The sequence below is a fragment of the Podarcis gaigeae genome, assembly GCF_964106915.1.
Source record: "Podarcis gaigeae genome assembly, chromosome: 11".
NCBI lineage: Eukaryota > Metazoa > Chordata > Lepidosauria > Squamata > Lacertidae > Podarcis > Podarcis gaigeae.
The window spans coordinates 11,707,293-11,734,072 of NC_139687.1; the positions used below are offsets into that span (position 1 = coordinate 11,707,293).

General features: G+C 43.9%; 1 protein-coding gene across 8 annotated transcripts in view; it reads right to left on the bottom strand.

Annotated features, from left to right (window-relative positions):
- LOC310826732 (semaphorin-4D-like) overlaps positions 1 to 26,780 on the bottom strand; it is a 121,582-nt gene that overhangs the window by 13,748 nt on the left and 81,054 nt on the right. For 4 of the 8 annotated variants that reach the window (XM_083701961.1, XM_083701963.1, XM_083701962.1 and 1 more), the window contains 7 exons: positions 15,557 to 16,011; positions 12,344 to 12,489; positions 10,752 to 10,814; positions 8,672 to 8,770; positions 6,288 to 6,381; positions 5,272 to 5,385; positions 4,361 to 4,509 (listed from right to left, as the gene is read on the bottom strand). In XM_083701961.1, coding sequence (XP_083558087.1) covers positions 4,361 to 4,509; positions 5,272 to 5,385; positions 6,288 to 6,381; positions 8,672 to 8,770; positions 10,752 to 10,814; positions 12,344 to 12,489; positions 15,557 to 15,647 — 756 coding nt within the window. In that variant the 5' untranslated portion in view covers positions 15,648 to 16,011. Of the gene's footprint in view, positions 1 to 4,360; positions 4,510 to 5,271; positions 5,386 to 6,287; positions 6,382 to 8,671; positions 8,771 to 10,751; positions 10,815 to 12,343; positions 12,490 to 15,556; positions 16,012 to 25,655; positions 25,872 to 26,780 lie in introns of those variants that run through there. The other 4 variants (XM_083701966.1, XM_083701968.1, XM_083701967.1 and 1 more) reach the window with 3 other exon arrangements.

The window sequence follows — 26,780 nt, forward strand, 5'->3', positions numbered from 1 at the left end:
TCTCCACTCCTGGACATAAACTGCAGACACTTAGGGCCTCAATACTCATGTGTCAGCTGCTTCAGCTGCAAATCAGCAGAGAGACTCTGAGACGAACGGTAAAGTTGATTCTTTTTTTCCAAGGAAACATAATACAAACAAGAGAAACCTACAGTGAGACTGTCCCCAGGTAAAGCAGTTGCCAGAACTGATGATCTGGGCCTCCCACTTCCCCCTAAGTCTCTTCCCCATCCAGCTCTTTTCCTGGCAGTCTTAAACTCCGTCAGGGGATGGGACCCCTTGCATTTTTTGTTCTGCTACATGCAGAAGTCTCTAAGCCCTTGGAGACAAGGAGCTGAATACAGTACGACTGGCAGGCTCCCGTGAATCTGTTCCAGTGTCAACCCCACACCTTTTTCTCCGCTGTCTTGTCCTACGTCTGCAGTGCTTTCTGCCTCTCCTTCCTCTCTCTCACTCAAGCCTGTTGCTTGTTCACCATCCAACCATTCTGCCCCCCACTCCAGCCTCTGACCTGTCTTCCATGTCCCACCACCACTCCTCTGGCTCTGAGCCTTCCTCCTCTGAGGTTCCCCTAGGGGGTTCTCCAGCTGCAGCTCCCACCACTCCTCATTGTCCGGCCAGTCCCTGACAACATCTTACATTCATGGTCAGGGGACTGCTGCAGAAGCTATCCCTGTGAACGGAATGTCACCGTTCTGAGTTCTGGGTAAAGGTAAAAGGACCCCTGACCATTAAGTGCAGTCACAGATGACTCTGGGGTTGCGGGGCTCATTTCGCTTTACTGGCCAAGGGAGTCGGCGTTTGTCCGCAGACAGCTTCCGGGTCATGTGGCCAGCATGACTAAGCCACTTCTGGGGAACCAGAGCAGGGCACGGAAACGCCGTTTACCTTCCCGCTGGAGTGGTACCTATTTATCTACTTGCACTTTGATGTGCTTTCAAACTGCTAGGTTGGCAGGAGCTGGGACCGAGCAACGGGAGCTCACCCCGTTGCAGGGATTCGAACCACCGACCTTCTGATTGGCAAGCCCTAGGCTCTGTGGTTTAGACCACAGCACCACCCGCCTTATGGTAGGAACGCCCAAATCTACCCCATGTCAGCATTACACCTCCCCAAAATAGAGCAAACGCCAGTTTGTAGAGCAGCTAATGAGTGGGCTCCCTTCCACCACAGTGGGAAGAGCCATGCTTCATGTAACCTTCATCCAGCAAAGAATGAATTTTAAATGCGAGCCTCTTATGGGTGAAATATACATTAAGCATTAAAATACCAACTGTGCTCTCCCAGCTTTTGCTATGTCTGCACTTTTCGAAAAAAGCAGATGTCTTAATATGAAATGCATTCGAGGTAAGCAAGGATTTTATTTTTCACCGAGGCGGTTTCAAAGCAATGGTAGGCAATTTATTTTCCTCTGCAACAAAAAATGCACATATTTTCCTCCTCCAATCTATATATAGCTCCACACAAATCGTTAAGAATGAGAACCCAACTTGACTGCAATAGTGCCGGTTAAAAGCAATGGCAGTCAGTCAGCAGACAAGAGGACCATCACAACCACGCCAAAGCAGATTTACTTCAAGCTACTGAGATCTCATAAATCTTGCAGAGTGTATCAGGTTCTGTTGCTTAATTACATCCAATGAGTTTTTAAGCATCTGGTTTTAAAATGCAACCTCACTGCCCCTGGAGATATCTATCTATCTATCTATCTATCTATCTATCTATCTATGGCAGACAGCATGCTCAGTAAATGTTTCTGGAAAATTTGCAAACGTTTTAGAAATTTAACCTTGTTTCACATCAAGAGGTTTTCCCCCAAACCCAGGCAGCTACTATTATGTTTAAAAGGCATGAGAACGACAGAATTAGGGCTGGTTGCAATCGTTTTCTTCCAGGCTGTGGCAGCTCGCCACCTGTCACATCACAGTCAAGCAAGAAATTTTCTTGGTGTGAGAAAAATGTTGGCTTTGTCTGGTACCCTTTAGAAATGCGCCTGGCATAGCTCAGGCATTCGTCTTCCCTTGAAATTACGATGGCTGGAATTCAATCGACAGCTTATGAGTGATGCGTGAAGCGAACAAAGCGGGAGAGTATAAAGAGTTCTTGGTCTCTCTTTTTTTAAAACTAAGAAAATTAATTTCCACCATCATCTAATAACGGGAGCAACTCGGTTTCCCTTACTGACACAGAATCAACCCGTTTTTGAATGCAGAAGGCAATCTTGAATCCTTTTTCTTCTTCTGAAGTCTCACTAAAGCTACGTCCATATGGAAGCATCCAACAGTCAGGGATTGGAGCTACGGTCCTCTGTTGGAAGTTTGGAAGCACTGTCAAAATCTTGAGGAAGGGAAAGACTCTCCTCCACGGAAAAAGCTCTGGACACACAAAGGACACACAGAACCATGCAGACTGCACTGTTCATGCTAGCTGAGGGACATGCGCAGTGGACCCAGAACACCAGGGCAAGGGGCGGGGAAGCAATACAAAGAACATGACAACATCTTGGGATCGAAAGGGCCACAACTTTATTCATTATGTCAAAACACTTTGGTGTAGGCATTGGGGATGTGTCCTGAATCAGCCAACCCAATTTCTGGCTGATTACTTCATCAGGGTCGATTCGGGTTAAGAATCCCTCCCATGACAGACATCAAATGTGGGTGATCTCTCCAGGATGCCATTTGAAGAGTTCTATGGGACGCAGGTGGCGCTGTGGGTTAAAGCCTCAGCGCCTAGGACTTGCCGATCGAAAGGTCGGCGGTTCGAATCCCTGCGGCGGGGTGCGCTCCCGTTGCTCGGTCCCAGCGCCTGCCAACCTAGCAGTTCGAAAGCACCCCCGGGTGCAAGTAGATAAATAGGGACCGCTTACTAGCGGGAAGGTAAACGGCGTTTCCGTGTGCAGCTCTGGCTCGCCAGAGCAGCGATGTCACGCTGGCCACGTGACCCGGAAGTGTCTCCGGACAGCGCTGGCCCCTGGCCTCTTGAGTGAGATGGGCGCACAACCCCAGAGTCTGTCAAGACTGGCCCGTACGGGCAGGGGTACCTTTACCTTTACCTTTTATGGCCCATTTGCCCCTGTCAGGACAGAGTCCTTCTCCCTAGAGGCCTTTACTTAAACTTCTTGATAAGGAAGGAGGGAGTTAAGCTCCTTGCTCCTGTTCTGCTTAGACAGAGGATCCATGCCAATGGCTTTATCTGCCAGTAAGTTGTGACAATGCTGTGAAATAGGCAACACCTTCAAATGTGGCCCACTTTGTCCTGAGGCAAATTCCTTCCTGGCGCCAAATATCATTGACAGAGTAAAAAAGGTAAAAGCAGTGCTTTTTTCTAGGGGGACGCATACCCCTAAACATTTTGTGAATCGAAGTTTGGCCTCATTGAGGGGCAGTATTTGAATATGAGTAGGAAAATGAGAGCACCCATTAACATTTTTTTAGGGGGAAAAAGCACTGGGTAAAAGGTAAAGGACCTCTGGACGGGAAAGTCCAGTCAAAGGCTTTTCACGCCGAGGGAGCCAACGTTTGTCCACAGACAGCTTTCTGGGTCATGTGGCTAGCAGGACTAAACTGCTTCTGGCACAACGGGACACTGTGACAGAAGCTAGAGCACACAGAAACATCGTTTACCTTCCTGCTGCAGCAGTGCCTATTTATCGACTTGCACTGGCGTGCTTTTGAACTGCTAGGTTGGCAGGAGCTGGGATAGAGCAACCAGAGCTCACTCCATTGTGGGGATTCGAACCATCAACCTTCCAATCGGCAAGCCCAAGAGGCTCAGTGGTTTAGACCACAGCACCACCCTTGTCCCAAATAAACCATCACACAATCACTGATAGGTCCACCCGCCACTGTGAGGCTCAAAGCAATGAAGATGATGCCTCCCCAGCTGTTGCCATTGGCTGTGGGTTTCTTGTGATGTCACAAAAGCACTTGGCAACTGAGTGGATATAAAGGCAGGCCAAGGGGAAAGCCCTTTTCTGTTTCCAGCAAGACACACCTGGCAATTGATGTGACATTCAGCACTGCCCAGGTTTCTTCCACTTGGAGGAGGCAAACTGCTGAATGGAAGGAGGCAATCCTCTGGCAGTGGGATGCTAGGAAGCGATAATAAGGCAAGTTTGCTTGCTTGAAGACTGCTGGTATCTGTGATTAGAAGCTGGCGGACATTTCGTGATGGGCCTAACAGTAGCTTCTGGCACAACACCATGATGGAAACCAGAGCGCACTAGAAATACAGACTGCACATCTGGACTACAGTGATTGGGGGGGAAACTGCTAGCACACAAAACAGTGAGAGTGGTGTTTTCTCTCACCCCAAAATTATTTGGAAACAATGGGGAAATGGTTCAGCTCATTCTCACCTTACAAACTCTGGCTATCCTTGGAATCATCAGCTTGCCAAGAAATTCATATTCCACAGAAACTTCAGTGAAGAAGAAATACACTTTGTCGTCATCATCGGCACTGTTTGGATCAGCTCTTATCACATCGGCAAAAATGAAATTTGGTTCTAGAGAAGTGAAATACAAAATTGCTTAATTTTAATAATTTCCCCCACCTCTCAATATTTCCTGTTAATTACTCATTGTGGACACTTTATATATGCACACAGTAGCTGCTCCTTGGTCCTAATAGTATATGATAACCTAGATCTTTACTGTACCAAATATTACAATTTCTATATTTCACAAACCCTTCAAGAAAATCTGTATTCAAAAAGAGCTATTTTTGAGATCAAGATCCAAACACACTTTTAAACTGAGAAATCTGCTCTACAATTCCTTGAATTTTTGGTGCAAGTATTTATATAGCCACAAAAACAACAACACTGCTCTTATGGAATAATCCTTGAAGGGATCCTGTTAAGTTATTACAATTCAGCACTGACTTACAGAAAGGGGCTGTTAGTCTATATTGCATTGTCATTTCCCCCCAACCCTCATCCCCTTTTAAGAGCATCTCAAAAGTCTCCTGATAATCGAAAATCAAATAAAGGATAAACCAAACCACAACACAGTTTCTTCAAGCTGCTTTAATGGATTTCATGAACTAAACCAAAGCTGTTTACAATTTTTGTTATTTCAAGAGGCGTATAGTCTCCAACCCAGACAGAAGACTGAAACAATTGTGTATTTCTTGTGGAATGGCAGCAGAAAGAGATCTTTCTGGCTTTGGAAACGTACAAAAGGGGTACTTTTTCAGTAAAGAGATTACTAGACAGTACATTTTAGGCACATTCCAACAAATGTTTATTTCCCCCTCCAGATCTTACCGTTAAGCCAAGGAATTGCATATTCTGTCCGTAAAGGATTTTGCAACGAGTTCCTTGAAATAATTGGTTCACTTCCCAGGAAGTTGTAAGACGTTCCAGAGTAAAGATCCCCATCTTTGCAGCAACAAAGGATTACATGGATTAAAAATATATAATAGTATTTAGCAATATTTTTTCAAACTGAATGATGCCATAGGTAAAGGTAAAGGGATCCCTGACCGTTAGGTCCAGTTGTGACCGACTCTGGGGTTGCGGCGCTCATCTCGCTTTACTGGCCGAGGGAGCCGGCGTACAGCTTCTGGGTCATGTGGCCAGCATGACTAAGCTGCTTCTGGCAAACCAGAGCAGCGCACGGAAACGGCGTTTACCTTCCCGCCGGAGCGGTACCTATTTATCTACTTGCACTTTGATGTGCTTTCAAACTGCTAGGTTGGCAGGAACAGGGAACGAGCAACGGGAGCTCACCCCGTTGCGGGGATTCGAACCACCGACCTTCTGATCGGCAAGTCCTAGGCTCTGTGGATTAGACCACAGCGCCACCCGCGTCCGCTCCTCCTATTACATCTTCCATCCCCTCCCAACCTCTCCCTCCTGCCTGACACCTGCTTGCAGAAGGCCTGCACTATATGGCTATATTCCCAGCTGCCAGGCTCCAAAATACCTCTCCTCCCTCTCAATGAGCTAAGTCAAATTACCTGTTGTGTACGGTCCCCATTGTACCATTATTAAGATTTAATTCAAAAATTACTCCACTGGATGGGCATTTAGTGCTGACCCAAATGACATTGGTTCAAACGGCTTTTAACCAAATTTGATAGTTTCAAGAAGCAGAGGACACGATGGCTGACATCCAAAAGATTATGTGTCTGGTCATAATGGGAGGAGGAGCTTTTAACAAAACAATGGGGTAAATAGGAGCGGCTCAAGAAAAAGGAACTCAAGGTATTAGTACTAAGCATAGGATCTTCAGTTCTTCCTATAACAGGATACAGAAACAGCAGGAGGTTTGTACTTACCAACCATAACTGATGTATAACTTTGTGCCGGATCAAATGGACACCTTCCTTTGCCATCATCGTTTCTACCCACAAGTTTAAACGATGTCAGGTTCTACAAAACAAATTAAAACCTCTTCTTTACTTTCCACATGGAATGCAAACAACCACAACTCAGCATACAGCCATACCTCGGGTTGACGTAGCTTAGGGATGAATGTTTTCGGGTTGCGCTCCGCGGCGACCCGGAAGTAAAGGGGCGCGTTACTTCCGGGTTTCACCACTCGCGCATGCGCAGAGCCTCAAAATGACATCATATGCATGCGCGGAAGCGGCAAAATGCGACCCACACACGCGCATTTTACATTTACTTCAGGATGCGAATGGGGCTCCGGAACGGATCCCATTCGTATCCAGAGGTACCACTGTATAGCTCTGAACGCTTCGAACCAACCCTTTCAGTAATTAGAGATACAAACTCATGCAACCACTTTCAGCTCTTTTTTTTACATTATAAAGCCAACCTGGTGGAATAACCATGACGTTTCCAGATTTCAGCTTATTACATTCAGGCCCATGACTTAAGCAACAGATGGGTGAAATTCAACCTTTAGATATGCTGAGGCAATTTATGGGCCTGGTTCAGTACACAATGATTTCTACACATCAAAACGAAGCTGAAAATAGTTGTGAGAATCAGCCCTCTGTCCCTTTGTTACGCATAAGAAGTATACACTTATAAAAGAAATGTGCAAAATATAATGCTTGTGATCCGGGGGCAGGGAGAGAGAGACTTAAGTCTTTAAAGTCTGTGGCAGTTCCAGTGAGATGAAATTAAGGTTGTGCTTAATTAATGCTGGACTGTACATATTTTAAAACAAAATATTTATTTATCAGTGGCATGATATTGTTATATGAATGAATTAATAAAACCATAAAGCGCAAAGTGCCAAAGGTTATGATTTGGTGACATAGGAAAAGTTTGTGTCTCTGTAACACAAAGTGTTTGCCTTTAAAAAATATATATATAACCTGGTGCTGTTAATTCTCCCATTGCACATACAGGCACATATGCATGAAAGTTGTCCCCTGAAACATATGTGAGGATACCATGGGATTGTGGGGAATGACAAATGAGGACAAATGAGGAATGGAACAAATGAGGACTTTGGTGTGCTAATACATACAGAGGAGTCAGCAGGAGGGAAGGAAAACATGGAGGTAGGAAGACAACACAGTTTAGATAGCCAGACAGACACTAGAAAAAGAACAGAGAGGTCAAGCAAGCAGCAGAAATAAAGTAGATTGTGTCATGAAGAGTGATTGCACTTGGACAATCTTCTCTTGGCTGATTAAGCAGTTTTATGCAAGACTCTTTCACCTGCAAATGCCTTTGTGCCTTCTATTGAGGTGTGCACCACTGAAACCAGGAAGTCACTAATCGGCCTAATTGTTTTCTGAAACTGTGTATTTAAATGTCAAAAGCTGCCCCGAGTGGTACATTTGCACAAGATGGGGAGAAATAAAATAAAATAAATAAAATAACCATTATAATTTGTACTAATTGGGAAACTATGATTACCAGCTCTGATCTATTAAATCACAGTTTGAAGTTAGTTTAATATTGTTCCGAAGGGGGTGCCACAGTGTCAGAATTTGGATAAATGGGAAAGTTCCTGGTTTAATCATGAACAGATACGTGAAAGCACTACTTGCTTGCGCCAAGATATGGGCCTGTTGAGTTGGGTTGAATATACCTATGAAGAATTCTTGAGTGCCAGAAATGTCTTCAGGAAAATGAAAATGAGAAAAAGCCAGTGTATAGGTTGCAGCTGAGAGTAGAATAACCTTTGTCTTGCCAGAAAGCGCCAGTATACTACCCAAAACTATTCTGATGGAAGAGAAGCTTTTTAAAAGGATGAAATTGCACTAATGGAACTGGAAAGTGATTAATATGTAAATAAGGAAGCCGGCTGTGGCAAGGCCAAGAAAGGACAAATTCTGGCAACGTTGCGGAAAAGATGATAGACAGACTTACAGATAAGGGAGACAAGAAAGGTCACAGTCTAACGTCAAAAATCCTGTTCTTGGGAACAAAGTAAGGTCCGAGTGAAAGGAGAACGATGGTAGAGTCAAGAGACATGGAAGGTAGATAGAGGTGGATTTTTAAACACAAGGAGGACTTCATTCTGAAGTATTCAAGACTATGAGGCTATGGCATAGCCAGGAGCTGACAGAGACAAGACAGGCAGAGAAGGGAATCAGAGTATTTAGGGAGAGACACAAAAGGGATGTCAGTCACACAGGAAAGTTTGAAAACTTATGTACATCTCCATGTTCTTTCATCACCAAGCTAAGGAAAACTGCTTCCGCAGTTGCCCCTAAAATGTGTTCTTCCCGCTTACCAGATGATCACAGATGGGCTGAAACGCGTTAGTTCCACATACATAGAGTGAAGAATCATCCAGCTGTTGTAAGACACGGACGTAGTTAAGGCACTCTGTCTGTAAAAGAGAAAAGGTGGAGGAAAATACAGAGATTTTCAGAAAGTGTAATGATAATAAGAAACCCTATTAGCGACTTGCATGGCTTCAGACCTATACACACAAACAAGTTCAAGTCTTGGTTTTATTAGAAGAGGTATGAATGATCCTCACAGCTGTGCATGCAACTGCTTTGCTCTTCTCTTGCACAAGTGAGCAAACCCAGGAAATATCCCATTAACTACAGTTTCCTGTTTCGTCTTGAATAGGAAACCGTGGTTGATGGCTTCGGAACAAGCCATTATAGTAAACCATGGTTTTAAGTTTCCTTAACATCCTGGCTTGTTCAGGAGCTGTTAACCATAGTTTCAGAGCTTTGGCAAAACGGAAAACCATGGTTAATGGAACACTTCTTGTTGTGTTTGCTAAAGGGGCTGTATGCAACAGGTTGTTCATATTTTGGCTATGGATGTCTGAGCATGGCTGAAAGTTCACTCAAAACCCTGCTTGTTTTTCCTCTAAAGCAGGGGTTCCCAAACTGGTCCACGGACCACCAGTGGGCCATGAACTTCATACAGGTGTTTAGCAAAGTGTTTGTAAAAATGCAATTTAAAATCATATAGCATCTAGCACAGGACATTAGAATTCCTACGAGAGGCAGAAAAATACGCAAGTGGTCTCCGTCAAGACCCTCAAGCCTTGGTCAAGTGGTCGGGGGTGGGGCAGAGTTCAGGAACCAATGCTCTAAAGCAGGGATGTCCAACAGGTTAATTGTGATCTACTGGTAGATCCCTGCGAGGTTTTGGTAGATTGCAGTCGATCTCCTTAGCATCGCTAAAACTGACTCCTGCCCTGCCCTCCATTGTTATTTGATCTCTGGAAGGGAAGAAAGATCTTTCTCTGTGCTGCTGTTTTCATCCATAGCAATCTTTTTGTGAGTGACTTTACCCCTTTGTCCCTTGCCTTTAACCCCCCCCCCAAAAAAAAAAGCTTTTATTTTAACTCCCTTTCTCCATAAAAAGCTCAACAACTTTGAGCTGCCCCCCCCCAAATGGGGCTTTTCTCCTCCCCCCCAAAAAAGCTGAACCTTTGAACTGAAACCCCCCAAAAACGTGGGTAGACTGCCAGTTTTTAATTCTGAAAATAGATGGCAGTCTCTTGAGAGTTGGTCACCCCTGCTCTAAAGCATACGTGTTCAGCTGATGGACCGTGATTGACAGGTAGATCACCAGGGTGCTCCAGGTTGACCTTGGGATTTTAAAAAGGGATTGCCTGTGTTCTCCTGTTTGAGTGTGCATTGCCCTGGCCCCAGCACTCTGACCCATCGCTCTGGAAGCTTGCCTTCCATTATGCAGCTGCTTTGTGGATGAAGGAGTGATAACTGTGGGTTGTTGTGATCAACTCTTGCCAATCCTTTCCTTCTGAAAAGAAGCTCGACAACTCTTGCCAATCCTCCCTCCAAAAAAGCTCAACAACTCTGGTCTATGCTCCCAAGAAAGCTCGACAACTCTTGGCAACGACAATGGGTAGATCACTGCTAGTTTTATTTTACTGGGAGTAGATCGCAGTCTCTAGAGAGTTGGACGTGCCTGATCTAAAGCAACAGCAACAAGGAGAAAAGCTAAGTAAGTTAATCCATCAATGAACTGCTACTTCCCATCATCCGTAATTTCAAATATGTTGCAGCACAAAGCCAAGGCTGCTTGCAGTTATGCGAGAGGTTGGCTTTTTTTCATACTTGGTACTGCTGCATTTGAAGAAGGGAAGAAAGCAGCACTATCGTGCGGCAAACTATCAGCTCTACATTTTTTATCATGCATGTACACACAACCATTCATCATCATGACTTACAGGAACTAACACAGCAAAAGAGACACATTAACTCTGCTGAAGGTTTAATTAAAGGGGCATGGAAAATTAATTACTTCTGCAATATTACTAGGGGGAAAAAACTTTCTTGAAAGTCAAGCTGATAAAGAGACAAGCAACAAACTCTTCTCACCTGTTTGGATTTGCCCTTTTCGGCACATTTCGTCTTCTTGTCTTCCGTGACCTTCCAAAACACCTGGAGGAAAACAGAACCAGGGTAAGAACAAATCAAAGGACCTTTTCAGTGCTCCCACAAAGAGCAATTAATATTACGGCGTCCAAAGCCATCCTGGGGCAACTGCAAGCAGCTATATACCTCTTTTTAAAAAATAATTCTGCTGTCTTGGAAATGGGACTTTTCCAAACACACCTGCAGTACTGGAGAACCTTAAGCACATGTGTAAGATTACAGTAAATTACTTCAAATGATTCATTATGCTTCCCATGAATTTGCTTTGCGTAGGAACTGTTAACAAACTATAAAAAGGTAAAGGTACCCCTGCCCGTACGGGCCAGTTGTGTCTGACTCTAGGGTTGCGTGCTCATCTCGCTTAAGAGGTCGGGAGCCGGCGCCGTCCGAAGACACTTCCGGGTCACGTGGCCAGTGTGACGAAGCTGCAGCTGGCGAGCCAGCACCAGCGCCGCACACGGAAACACTGTTACCTTCCCACTATAAAGCGGTACCTATTTATCTATTAGCACTTAAGAGTGCTTTCAAACTGCTAGGCGGGCAGGAGCTGGGACCGAACGACGGGAGCTCACCCCGCCACAGGGATTCGAACCGCCGACCTTACGATCAGCAAGTCCTAGGCACTGAGGTTTTACCCACAGCGCCACCCGCATCCCTTAACAATCTATAGTGGTGCCTTAGTTCTCAAACGCATTGGTTCTCAAACGCCTTTGTTTCCAAATGCCAAAAAGCCAGAAGTAAGTGTTCTGGTTTTTGAAAGTTTTTCGAAAGCTGAACATCCAGTGAGGCTGTAAGCTATTGTTTCCGGGGCCCCTACACCAATCTGAAGCCGTGCCTTGGTTTTCAAACATTTCAAAAGTCAAACAAACTTCCGGAATGGATTAAGTTTGGCGCTTTTGTTTTTGCTATTTATTTTGTGTTTTTGTTTTTGAGGCTTTTTTGGTTAAATTGTTTTTGTGACTGTGTGGAACCCAGTTCAGCTACTGATTGATTGTGTGCCTGCAGAAATGGATAAAAGCCCCCCATACAAATAATGGCTATCATCAGTGCATTTATGAAAAATATTTAATTTTAATTTTTATAATCCACAATACTGTCTTATTTATTTTATAGTACAGTACATTGATTATTTATGGATCAATGATCTTGTTAGATAGTAAAATTCATGTTAAATTGCTGTTTTAGGGGTTGTTTTTAAAAGTCTGGAATGGATTAATCCGTTTTGCATTACTTTCTATGGAAAAGCACGCATTTGGAACAACAGACTTCCAGAACGGATTAAGTTTGAGAGCCAAGGTACCACTGTATAGGGCAAATGACAACCACTCCCCTTCCATTCAGCCATTTCCCAAACTGAGAAAATGAATGAATCATATTACTTTGAGCATGGATGTTTAAATTGATTAAATATTAATTAATTAATAATTTTATTATTTATACCCCACTTACCTGGCTTCCAGCACATATAAAAACACAGTATGTTTGAGCTTGGGCTGCTGATCATGAATATTTAGTATACAAAACTTCAAACTTACCTCTTGCTTTTTTTCAGTAATGTTCAATGCATTTAGCGCAAATATGACTTCTCTAGCTCCTACGTACAAAACATCCTTATCTTCACTTAGCAACAAAGTTGAGTAGTTAAATATTTCGGGCTCTTGAAAATATACTAGATGAACTTCTGTTAAAATACAATTAAGGCAAACATTAATTCAAAATGCATTCATTTCAAGGCAAACTTTATTTACAATTGACTAAATAGTTCCTTGATTTCAAATCCTGGCCTAGATCCATTGATTTTGAGATCGTTAACTAAAGTGGCACAACCTAATGACTGGACATTAGTGGAATTGAAGGGAGAGAAAGCAATCCAAAAGCTTAAGCAAATGCAAATTTGCTGCCCTGGAGGCCAGCATTATACAGAGGGTCATTGGAAATTTTGAAATGGGGTTCTTCCTGAGTCGGAAACAATGAAAAAAATTGAGGGGGCCCTACAGTCAAGTGATATGCAGAAGCCACAGAATGAGAATCGCTTTTATTAGGACCAACCTAAATGTGAAAATCTATGTAAGATTTCCGTATCTGTTCATCAGGCTGGAAGTTGATCAAAACTTGGGAGGAAGATGGAAGAAACACTGACCATGTTGTCATCCAAATTCTACAATGTGAAGATGGAGGAAGGGAGATATGCAGGCCTAATTTATTACAGTGGTACCTTGGGTTAAGTACTTAATTCGTTCCGGAGGTCCGTTCTTAACTGTTCTTAACCTGAAGCACCACTTTAGCTAATGGGGCCTACCGTTGCCACCGCGCCGCGGAAACGATTTCTGTTCTCATCCTGAAGCAAAGTTCTTAACCCGAGGTACTATTTCTGGGTTAGCAGAGTCTGTAACCTGGAGCGTATGTAACCTGAAGCGTATGTAACCCGAGGTACCACTGTATCTACATTAGGTGCCTAAGCGATTTCAGGATGTCTTGTGAGGTGCTGGGGAACTCAAAATGGCGGCCTTTTCCTTTTTTTTGAAAATGTAACGTTGAGCAGACAGAAACAATTGGCACGATGGGGTGGTGCTGTGGCCCCACTCTCCCAACAGCAATTTTGGGGCCGCTAACCAGGGTGGGACAACAGCAAGGGCAGGGTTGTGTGGGTGAACAGCTGGCCTGCGATTGATGTATTGATATGTCGCTCAGAACCAGTATGAGGAGCAGACCGTGATGGCGGTGTATCGCAGGTGAAGCTGCCATCGCTCGACTCCCTCCAGCAGGTGCTGGTAGCAGAGAGACTCAGAAGCAGCGGCCGTTTCACCACTCTGCCCTCATGCCGGCGCAGAGGGAGAAACAAGTTGTATCAGCAAGGATTGTTCCTCCCTCTGCTTCTTTAAACTGTTCGGCTGAGGAGTGTATGGCTGCCCTTGCCTCAGCCAAGCTGTCTTGTAGAGGCCCCAACCCACCGCCAGCTCGAGTGAGCCAGTGGCGAGATGGCGGCTCCAAGTGTATCCATTCCCCAGCTGAGGGAGCCCCAATACTTCTCCAGCTCACTTCCAAGTCAGAGAAGCATGGGGCTCCCTCACTTGGGGGGCAGGAGGCTTAGCACTCCCCAGCTGAGTAGCCCTAATCCTTCTCCTGCTCAGCTGGGGAGCGGGAGGGTGCTTGCTCACAGAGATGAAGCTGCCTTAGCGATCTCCCCGATGCCTTGCAGCGGTGTAGTAGGAAGTAGGGTTTTGAACATTGTGATGTAGTAGTATTAGTAGTAGTAGTAGTAGTAGTAGTAGTAATTTATTATTTATACCCCGCCCATCTGGCTGGGTTTCCCCAGCCACTCTGGGTGGTTCCCAACAGAATATTAGGTAAAGGTAAATGGACCCCTGACCGTTAGGTCCAGTCGCAGACGACTCTGGGGTTGCGGCGCTCATCTCACTTTATTGGCCAAGGGAGCGGCGTACAGCTTCCAGGTCATGTGGCCAGCATGACTAAGCCGCTTCTGGCGAACCAGAGCAACGCACGGAAATGCCATTTACCTTCACGCTGGAGCAGTACCTATTTATCTACTTGCACTTTGAGGTGCTTTCGAACTGCTAGGTTGGCAGGAGCTGGGACTGAGCAATGGGAGCTCACCCCATTGCGGGGATTCGAACCGCCGACCTTCTGATCGACAAGTCCTAGGCTCTGTGGTTTAACCCACAGCGCCACCCACATCCAACAGAATATTAAGAACACAATAAAACATTAAAAACTTCCCTAAACAGGGCTGCCTTCAGATGTCTTCTAAAAGTCAGATAATTGTTTATTTCCTTGACATCTGATGGGAAGGCTTTCCACTGGGCAGGTGCCACTACTGACAAGGCCCTCTGCCTGGTTCCCTGTAACCTCACTTCTCTCAGTGAGGGAACCACCAGAAGGCCCTTGGCACTGGACCTCAGTGTCCGGGCTGAATGATGGGGGTGGAGACACTCTTTCAGGTATACTAGTATAGACAGATTGTGAAGTTTGCCAGGCAATACATCTCAATGTTGAAAACTTGACATTGACCAGCCCTACTACACAGGTGGGAGCTCAGGATTTGGCTTGGCCTATGTGGTTGACCACTTGACCTTCCCCCACAACCAACCATTCTATATGTGGCAGTGATGCTGTTGCTGAGGGGCAGGGAAGCAGCAGCCCACTTTGCCAACTGCTTCTGAAAGTAGTTATTCAGTCAATCCAAAAAATAATGGTTCCTTGTGAGGCACACAGAAACATAGGAAAACAAAGATCGGTAACTAACAATGAGGTAGTTGTTCTTCACGGTCTCCTCATTAAATGCCAAGGAGTAACCAAAGGTGTAAATGCAAGGGTAGCAAAATAAAATGTTGTTTACTATACAATGCTAGACTTCCAACTCTTGCTAGAAAGTTCTGAGTAGGTCTTCCACTCGCATTTATTTCACTGAGTTGCTGTGCTAATTATGTAGATATCAACACTATTTTGCATTGGCTATACCAGGGTTTTCTGAACATGGGTCTCCAGTTGTTGTTTTTGGCCTACAATTCCCATCATCCCTGACCATTGATCCTACTAGCTAGGGATGATGGAAGTTGTAGTCCAAAAACAGCGAGAGACCCAAGTTTGGGAAACCCTGGGCTATACTGTATGGCGACGTAAAACAAGCCTTTAATCTACTGCTATGGAGGATTTTGTACCAGCAAAGTACAGAACTACTACTCATTTATTTTATGATTCACTATCCTTACCGTAAGCTACGCTCTTACCTTTGTGTTCCCAGGTGATCCGGGGCACTGGGCCAAACGTTGCTGCCATTCCAAGAAATAAACTCACAGCCCCGTATAGAACAAGAGCCATGTTAAATGTCCTTAGTCTATGATTGCAGATGGGCAACCACAGCAGCAAAAGTTCATTTGGAAGAAGAAACGCCTTTGGAGTTCAGAGGGTCTGCGAAGATATGGGCATCTTCATACTAAACGCACGAGCCGTCGGTTCCTTGCGAGGGTGTTTCCGAATGCCTGCTATCTGACAGATCACTTCCCCCAAGAGGCATGCATTTGCCACAGCAGAGAACAGAAAAGATTTCTAGAAGGAGCCTCAGCAAAACCTCTACTTCTTAAGCACATGCTTCTGATCCGTTGGGTTGGTGTATAAAGCTGGAGAAATAAAAGGCAGAAGGAAAGAAGTTGTCAGATTTTCACAGTAGCTAATGATTTCCAAGCTACACTCCTTCCTTTGTTAAGAAACGTCCCCACAGCAAAGACTCTGGTTTTATAAAAGGAAACAGTGGCTCATTTTCAGAAATAGCCACGGGAAGCTATTAACAACCATAATTTTCCATGAGCTCTCATGATTTATATCTGTCATATCAATACTTGTAGACAAGCGTTTTGGGGATATGGAAGGGAGATGTTGCATTTTCGAACTTCAAGGTGTATCTTAAATATTTTAACAAAAGACGAAAATGGAACTATATATTGCCATGCAGATGTTTTGGCTGCAGGCAGCTCGGGACATTTCTGTGCAACCCATGGGCTTTCTGTAAGAGTTGTATGAATCCCAGGATTTTGCTTCAAAACTATGAAGCATTCCGAGTCTTAGATTCCCAATTTCAGATACCATCTTGGGGGAATCTTGAAGGTCATGAAGTGAGCTTTGCGGCTAAGTGAACCCCATCTCTTCACAAAAGAAAGGCAACTCCAAAGATTAAATGCCAAATGTGCTATAATCTACTGAATTCAATTTTTTAGAATTGCTATATTTCACCAAATTCAGTATATGACTCTAGACAGCGCTATGCATTTAGCTGAATGTTTTGCACGCCCATTCTCTGCAGATAATGGTACAGAACAGGCTTGTGTTTGAATGCATGCAAAACTGTCCCTATTTTCTAATTATTTCAACCAAGTACCTTACAGTGGAACTCTAGGCATGAGACCAACAGGAAGTCAGCACAGGTGCATAAATATATAGGATGGCAGCTTTAATGAGTCAGCTAGATTTATTGTGTCTGGGCAAATTATGTAACTTCTTTGTTTGAGCTATTCCAGTTCAATTTCTCATTTTCAGTCTACATAAAAGGTGAGCCAACGGAAGAATGTAACCATGGCAACTAATAAGCACCGAGGGATCCTGACATCAAGACAGATGCTTACCAATACCTTTCCTGGGCCTTGTATCTAATATATATAGGAGATTTACAGTTTCACTCTGAAGATCCCTCCACTGTGGTTCACTGGAGGTGAATACAGACCAGATGAACTTGGGACAGTTTGTTTTGTATTTTTTCCCCTCTTAAAAACCCTACCATTTTCTCTTCTGTGTTCTCTTCTTTTGTCATGACCTGTGGCAGTCTTCTATGCATGGACGTATACCTATTTTGGACTGCACTGAGCTCTGTATTTGCAATTCAGAGCTTATGAATCAAGGTTGACAAGTCATCACAGCTATTGAAAGCCACCCCTAGCTCTATCTAATATTCCACCAGGATAATCCTACTGAGTCCATCTGGGTGACCCATTTTAATAATACTTGATAACTACTTAAGCTTTGCTATTTGCTTAGTTCTCAATTTATGAATATTTAGAACTGTAATTCCCAGTTGTAACCATTGTACTTCCCATTATTTAGGGAACATTCTTCTGCTTAGTAACTGCCAACCCTCATTTCTTAAAAATTCTGATCACTTGGAATTCTAGTAAAAGGTCTTGCTCATTATCTTTTACACTCTGTGTTTCTGAGCAAATATTAAGTTATTCAACGCATTATTTTCTAAAATAAGAGAATTGTTCGTGTGTGTGTTCCTTAAATAGTATATTGGAATAGCCATTTACTGTTATTTGAAGCCAAAGACAAGTATTGCATATTTTATACAGCGTATCTTTTCATAGACTGCAGTCCTACTTCTTTAGATGCCAGAGGTGGTGCCTGAACTGTGCCTGTATACTTCTAAGAAGTATAAAGTCAATTTATTTTAATGACTATTTCAACTAATTAGTTTGCACCTTTGTTCAGGAAATAAGTGGCGTACTGATATGATAAGGCACTGCACAGAGGCCAATTTATCAGACAGCAGCAACTCAGGAAACTTCATATACAGTCGTACCTTGGACGTCAAACAGAATCCGTTCTGCAAGTCCGTTCAACTTCCAAAACGTCTGGAAACCAAAGTGCGGCTTCTGATTGGCTGCAGGAAGCTCCTGCAGCCAATCGGAAGCCCCATCAGATTTCCGGCTTCCAAAAATAGTTCGCAATTCAAAACAGTCACTTCCAAGTTTGCGGTGTTCAGGAGCCAAAACATTTGAGAACTAAGCTCTTCGAAAACCAAGGTACAACTGTGATTCCTCTTTCCAAAATCATGACTAGAATAAAAGGAGAGAAGTCGCTCCTACCGTCGCTTGCAGAGACATGAAACAGTTGAATCTAGCTAAATGAAGGGCAAACAAACAAGCAAACCCAATGGCTAACCCTTCAACAATAATCTTCTTTTTGTTTAGCTCAGTATGTTTTCCTGTGAAGGCATTTCCCCAACTTACTATGCTTTCTGTTTTCTCTCTAGAGTCTACACTTGGGATTGATATCCGAGGATGGGAGGGTGACGAGGGACACCTAGAGTTAATCCTACCTTCCAACCCACCCTGGAAGCAACCCCCCCGGAATTATTTTGTTCTCTCTGTTGACTTCATAAGTATGAGTTTGGGTGGTATTTAGGGGTTGACTGTATGAGGTGGGCTGGATAACTTTTTCAGCCAAAGGGCTGCAACTCCACTTCTGGTGGCAGAGTGGCAGTTTCCCAGAGAGAACAATTGACCCAGCTCTGGTTTAGGCTGCAAAGCAGCACCAGCAAATGAGAAGAAAAGTGCTGATAAATGAAAGAGCTTCGTTGGCTCTCAGCACATTTCCCAGCACAATTCAAAGTGTTGGTGCTTAAAGCCCTAAACAGCCTCAGCGCAGTATACCTGAAGGAGTATCTCCACCCTAATCATTCAGCCTGGACACTGAGGTCCAGCTCTGAGGGCCTTCTGGCAGCTCCCTCCCTGCGAGAAGTGAGGTTACAGGGAACCAGGCAGAGGGCCTTCTCGGTGGTGGCGCCCTCCCTGTGGAACGCCCTCCCACTAGATGTCAAGGAAAGGCAGTTCTGTTTAGGGAAGTTTTTAATGTTTGATGTTTTATCATGTTTTTAATATTCTGTTGGAAACCACCCAGCCAGATGGGTGCGGTATAAATAATAAAATTGTTGTTGTTGTTGTTGCTGCTGCTGCTGTTAAGATGCATGTTGTGTGTTGGAAGGACAAAATACATGCACAGGTAGACTGAAAGTGCTCATCCTAGATGTTGTTTTCACTTCTGCCCCAGACCAAGGGAGATAAACTTATTTCTTTTCCTCGCCCAAACTCTTTTTGAGGAAAGGACTGGTGGCCTCAAACCCTCAAGTTGGCGTTTTATAGGTGGCATCAGCATCAATGAGGAAGATCTTTGCAATGGGTATAATGAGCACTTCATGCAGACAGGAATGGCTGTTGCCATCAACAAGGAGATAGGAGGAGATTGTGGACAGATGTCTAGTCTAGTGCCCTAATCTGTGAAATCACTCCATTCTGGTAGAAACTGATAGAACTACACAATTAAACAAAAGATTACATGTGTGAGGTTGGACACACAGACTTGCAGTGAACATGAGGAAAGAAACTGAAAAGAATGAGCATTACTTGAAGTTCTATTTGCAACAAGCAGAGACATTTAGATGATCACTTAGAAAGACACCCAACAGAAGGATAATTTTATGACAGGAATTCTGTTACACTATATAATCACCTGCCTCACATAATTAGAAATCAGACAGATGGATGGGGACTGTGTATATTTCTCTCTCAAAAATATGCTTATATTTATTCTTTCACACTGGTTCAATGGCAGCACTAATAATCTTTGTGCCGAGGGAAATTAGTATGTGTCACCAGAACATACAGCTGGTGCAGCCAGCAGAACTATGCTAAAAAATGATATAACAGCTTCCAAAGTTGGGGGGGGGGGAGGGAGAGAGAGACACAATCACACAAGCCAGGCCTTCTTATTTTTAAAGGCACTTGCTAAAGTCAATTTATGACATAATGTTATGTTTAAAAATACCGTCCTGTGGCTTGAACAAAATACTAATGGATGGCAGATATGCAATGGCCACCATTAGGGAAACTTACATTGGTTTCACACAGGAGTAGCTCAAGAGCTCAACTGAAAGAATGCAAGAGAAGCCCATCTGTTTCAGGGATGGGCATCCCTGTTATTGCACTCCAACTCCCAACAGCCCCAGCTACCATGGCCAGGGGTCAGGAATGATGGGAGTTGTAGTTCAACAACATCTGGAGGGCTAAAGGTTCTCCATTCTTGGTCTGCCTATTCAAGGTTCCTGTTTTCTACAGAGGTCAAGAGGCCTTTGGAAAGTCCACAAGCCAAGGTAGGGCTTTCCTCAGGAGCTGGAATTTCAAACTTCTGAACCGGAGTCCCATTTAGCCATCATAGCTACTTAGCCACTGGTAAACTTATCCTCCGTGAGTTGGTCTAATCCTCCTTTACAGCCATCTAAGTCAATGGCTGTCACCACTGTGGTGGTGAACTCCCTAAGCCAGGCATGTCCAACCAGTAGATCGCGATCTACTGGTAGATCCCCGGCTGATCCTGGTTGATCGTGGGACTCTTATCGATCAAGGGATTAAATAAAGTTTACTGAAAGTTAGCAAATAAAAGCTGAAGAACTCTGGGCAATCCTACCCCCAAAAAGCTCAATAACTTGGGGCAATCCACCCACCCTACACACGCTCCTCCTCCCTCCAATGGGATGATCACTGCCAGTTTTTTTAATACTGGGAGTAGATCGCAGTCTCTTGGGAGTTGGACATGCCTGCCCTAAGAAGAAGAAGAAGAGTTTGGATTTGATATCCCGCTTTATCACTACCCGAAGGAGTCTCAAAGCGGCTAACGTTCTCCTTTCCCTTCCTCCCCCACAACAAACACTCTGTGAGGTGAGTGGGGCTGAGAGACTTTAAAGAAGTGTGACTGGCCCAAAGTCACTCAGCAGCTGCACGTAGAGGAGCAGAGATGTGAACCCGGTTCACCAGATTACGAGTCTACCGCTCTTAACCACTACACCACACTAGCTCTCCATTAATGCTTTGGGTGGAAGTAGTTGTTTTGTTCTGTGCATTCTGAATATATCACCAATCGATCTCATTGGATGAACTGAAGATGAACTTCAGCTATGATGGGAAAGCAAGGAAAAAATGCCCACTTTCTCAATGCCTTAGCTCTATCACACATGCTATACCGCTTACAACTGAGATCTTTACACCACCGAAAGCGTACGCAAGCCTCGCCATTCTGTACTGGAAGCCGATTCTACCCAATCCCTGGGAGAAGCAGCAGCAGATATTGGCTTTTCTACATGTTAGCATTCTGCGTGCAAGGAATTTTCGAAACAGAGATGGGGCGGGGGTATTAAAAAAATGCAACACTTCTCCCACCTGCATTCTCAACTGGCTCCAGTCCTAGGAACCTTGCAGGGCCTATGCTTGGCCTGCAGGTGTGCTCTGGCTTCGAGAAACATCGCCGTGCACGATTTGCGGCTAGCCAATCAACAAACAGAACCCGATTCCAACAGATTTACCCTTTGCCTGTAAAGAATACTGCATATCTGCAGCATAAGTAAACAATACGATTTAAGCATTCAATTCGACAGTTGGCTGCTGCTTAATAAAATCCACCCGACAAACCATTTCTCTGCCAAGAGCTCGTTTAATGTGCCCCTTGGGGATGTGGAAGTACCATTTCTCAGGTATGCACACCAAGCCCTACTGATGCGATCTGGGGCAGAAAGCCAAGAATATGCGCTTCACATCCAGTTCCACTTGGCTGCTAAGGAAAAGGTCTTTTGCCTGCTACAGTTATGCGAATACAGATAATAAGAGAACCTGGACTGCTTCCATCATGCCTTAAATGCATGGTTATTTTACTGAAAGGGTATTTTGTGAAAATGGGTGTGTCTCAATATGCATCCCATTTCCAGTGTTTGTTTCCAATAAAGTAGCAAAATTCACTTGCAAACAAAGCATGCTGAATTGGATGAGTATGAAACAAATGTAAATGAAGATTAAGGCTGTTAATTTAAAGCTGCTGTTTAGATACAAGCCCCATATAAAAATCTATCTACATAAGCATCATTCCAAATGCAGCAAATAGTTAAAAACTTCTTCTTTTTATTATTATTCATTTCATTTCTATATTTTTAAGGGGGAAATCTCAAGGCAGTTTACAACCTACATTAAAACATGCATGTGTTTGTAAAAATGTTGCTGATTCATAACTGGTACAGCTACGCATCTCCATGTATTTTCAAGCACTTTCGGCCAAAATGTTTTATATACCACCTTTCAAGTCCAGTTCTCAGGGAAACTTACAGATATAAAACAGTATCACATGTACAAACAAGCTATAACAGAATTTGCCAATAGCAGTCGGAGCTGTAACAGAACCTAATTTATCAACCACTTAGAGCCTGTGTGAACTGTTAGAATTCCTGCTTCATAACTGCAGTCATGGGATTGTTGTCTATCACATGACGGTATATGTTTTGACTCCACAAAGAGGGAAGTGACAGAGACAGGATGTTTGTGTTACTGTGTTCCGTGAAGCAGGACTATTGTCCTTTGTTCTTTCTTTCTTTGCTGTCAGATGCTAGAGAGAGAGTGAGCAATGTTGCAGAGCTCCGCGTGTGTTTATATGTAAATAAAGTAGATTAGTCAAAATGCTGAGTTGCTGAGGTCTGTTACGCAGCTGCGCAAACTCTGCGGATCCCTAAGTGTGCCGGTGTCGTTTGGCATCGGTCGCTGTGATGTTTGGGCAGAAGAAAGCTTTTGAAGCTCCCAAACGATCAACCAGGAGGGCATATGTCTCTACCAGGGTCCTACTCGAGTATAAGTTGAGCTCCTGACATGAACATCATTTTAATCTGGTGGTTTAGAAGTTAGCAGATTATGTGCCAGTTCATATGGACTTACATGGACTTCAAACAGCGCACCAGTACAGAGAAGCCACCGCTACTGGTAACCAACTATCTTACTTTTGAAGGCTTCTAAAGAAGACTCTTGAGGGCTCACTGGAAGGACAGATCCTGAAGCTGAGGCTCCAATACTTTGGTCACCTCATGAGAAGAGAAGACTCCCTGGGAAAGACCCTGATGTTGGGAAAGATGGAGGGCACAAGGAGAAGGGGACGACAGAGGACGAGATGATTGGACAGTGTTCTCGAAGCTACAAACATGAGTCTGACCAAACTGTGGGAGGCAGTGGAAGACTGCCTGGCGTGCTCTGGTCCATGAGGTCACGAAGAGTTGGACACAACTAAACAACAACAACAAAGAAGACTCTAACAGCCAGATAGAAGAGTTTGGATGAAGAAGAGTTTAGATTTGATATCCCGCCTTTCACTCCCTTTAAGGAGTCTCAAAGTGGCTAACATTCTCCTTTCCCTTCCTCCCCCACAACAAACACTCTGTGAGGTGAGTGGGGCTGAGAGACTTCAGAGAAGTGTGTCTGGCCCAAGGTCACCCAGCAGCTGCATGTAGAGGAGCAGAGATGCGAACTCGGTTCACCAGATTACGAGACTACCGCTCTTAACCACTACACCACACTGGCTCTCCAGATAGAACCTATCCTCCAGAGAGGTTCATATGAGAGCATTTGGTCTTTCTAATACACTTTTTAGGGATTTATAGATCAAAATCAGTGAGTTTCAACATTAGTCATATTTAGGGCAGGTTTGCCCTGACAAAAAAAGCTCAACAACTTTTGGCTGATCCTCCCCCCAAAACGCTCAAAAACTCTGGTCAATCCAATGGGTATATCACTGCCTGCTTTTTTGATAGTGGGAGTAGATCACAGACTCTTGGAAGTTGGACGTGCCTGCACTAGAGTACGCCCTAATTCTGAGATGGTAGCCCTCTGTCTATGCTGTATGGCCACAGGTAGCCCACTGAGGTTTTAAAGACCTGACTCATATTTGTATGGAAAAACATTCATGCATTTTGAAGACTCTATGACTGAACGCTCCTCCAAACAATGGATAGCCGAGACACAGCTTTACCATCCCAGTGAGAACCAGGTCTTGTGTTAGATCGATTCCTCTCTCTTTCTCTCCCAGAGGGCAAAAATGAAGATAGATTTGCAGCAACCTTTTCCAATAATCAGTTGCTTATTCCAGTATTAAACTTCCATCTGTTAAATACTTCTCTTCACCCCTGTGCTGCTTGACATCAAAGCCTTAATCCACATGACAGTGTTGAGACAAGGGTCTGCTCCAAAGCCTGGAACATGCAGAAGCTCCACAGTCTGCCCACCCCAAGCCAACAGTCTTGGCAACACACGTCAATGAAGTTTAATAGAATCTGCCCAATAGCTGGCTATGTCTAGCGCTGCTGGTTCAACAGCTGAGAAAAGTCAACTGCCTTGAAGACCACCCTTTTTTTTTTAATTAAAGATTTTCTTGTTTTACAGAAGTATGTGTAATGTCTCTCGTATTTTTTCCATGTAACATTTTTACAAATCAGTTTCATTTGTTGAGACATTAGGAAGAAATGGGGTGGGGGGGGGAAGATGGGTGGGGGTGGGGTCGGGTGGCTATGTTTCTATTTTGCTTAATGTATGTAGGGTTTGGTGTCAGCGTTGCTTGTGCAGGTTCTCTGCTGATCGCTTGTGTTCCTTTGGTGGTGAGAGAGGTTGGGGTTGGCCTAGGGTGTGGTTGTTTGTTTGTGACTGGCTGTGGTGATCTTTGTTTTCGTGTGTGAGTGGGGTGGGTGGGTGTTTTGGATCAGGTTAGCCATATTGATTTATATGCTGTTGGTGGATTATTGTCATTGTCCTGTTGGGTTGTGTATGTGATAAAGAGGAGCCATACCGGGGTGAAGGCGTCTTCTATTTGTCCCCATGTCAGTTTCAGTTTATTGGTTAATTTTTCTAGTAAGGCTGTTTCCCATACTATTTGGTACCATTGCTTACTCCTGACAGGTCTCTCCAGTGTCTGGTTATGGTTGAAGACCACCCTTTTATAAAAAAAGATCTTGTTTGATGTTGTGGGCCACCACCCGTTCTTGAGTTGACGCTCCATTGCTACACAGACATGCTACACAGACATTGTTAAGCAGACATGGCTGATTGAACACGTAACCAAAAAGGTGTGGGCAAGTGAGGAGGTGGCAGAAAAGTGAAGAAGTAGCCACATGTAATGAGAAAGAATGTGTATGCATGGAGGTGACGTGCCTAGCATCCAAAAGAACCTGGAGGTGGTTCTAGGCCAGCCTTCACCACCCTGGTACCCTCTAAATATTTTGGACTACAACTCCCATCAGCCCAGCCAGCATGGTCAATGGTTAGAGATGTTAGGAGTGGCCTGGAGGGCAAGTGACTGGTGAAGGCTGCCCAATGTATGAACAATGCAAAAGTATTGTTTAGCTGCAAGGAGATGCAGATGTAGACTCTGAAAATGGCACTACAACCATTTCTGCCCGGAAGTCGTTCTGCATGCTACTTCAAAACCACCCAACTATCTTTTTCTATCAATCCAAGGGAAATAGCAGTGGACAACTGTTGCAATTAGCCGGTAGTAATTTAGAGGCAGTGGCAGACAACTGCCACTGTGGATTCGATATTTGCTAAACAAGACCACTGGCCTTTAGCCATTCACAAAAACAAAGCCTTAGCCTTCCTAAGAGTTAACGGAGTGTTTCAACAATCATTCCTTAAGCAGCAGGGTTCAACATGCTGTGAGGGCAATGGAAGAAGCTAGATAATAGACAGAGAAAACAACATGCTCTCATACCTATTTACAGAGTGCAAAGTCCTGCAACAAGGGCCTCAGAGTTCTTGGGGAGATGCCTGTCAAGATGGGTTAAGAGGTCTCAAGTTAAGCATCTCAGCCTGACAGACATTAGTTGCCGAGAAATATTCTTTAAGTCATTCATTACTGTGCAAGTACTACAGCCTTTCTAGACAAGTGACTATGCAGGCTATTTTATCGAATGAAACTCCAGCTCTATAATTGTTTAATTATATGGTTGTCAAAGCCACAAATAGCTTGTTTGAGGAGTACAAAGTTCAATACACACAGACAGAGAAGTTTTCATGATGTTTAGCTGAACGGCTTCCGTTGGCAGAAAGAGAAGCAGTATTTTTCATCTGTCACATGAAATTACTGTTCATTTTCTGAGGAAACTTCCCCTACCCCTCCCTTATCTGGTTCATTCCAGACATTCACATTGTACTAGTTTGCTTTCCTGCAACATTAAAGACACTGATTCCCAGAAGTAAAAAAGCAAAACAAGAATGTGTCATTGTTTTTTTAAAAAAACACTTTTGCCATGCCACCACAGGTGAATTGAGGTACCTAAGAATATTTTGGTTTGTCAGACAACTGGGTGGTCAGGATTCACAAGTGGAACATGCCCTGATCTTGGAGTTGGGGTCCTTAAATGACCTACCTAAACAATTTATTTTTATTGCTGGGTTTAAAAAAAAACCACAACTAAAAGTTGTAATAGAAAACATCAAGGAAGGTGGGTTCTATTAGTTATAATATGCAATTGTATTAGAAGTAAAATAAATTCTATTCGTATTAGAAATAATATGCGACTTCAACATGAAAAGAAACAAGTTTTTCATTGCTAGAGAAAAAAGGTTAGAAATTAGCATCCATATAATGCCAATGACACTAGTTTACTGATCATTCTGAAAGAGTAAGGGGTTCCCCAATCCCATCCCCATTTTCCTCCCTTCCAAATCGGATGACTTTGTACAGTGGCAATAGATTGTCTTGTGCCCAAATTTTTCAACCCAACTGCACAAAAAGCCATTCCATGATAAACCGAAAATACAAGAACATAAGAAGTTTTCTGCAGTGAAGAAAGATACCCAGTTTATCAGAAAATTCAACTAACCAGGCCATTCT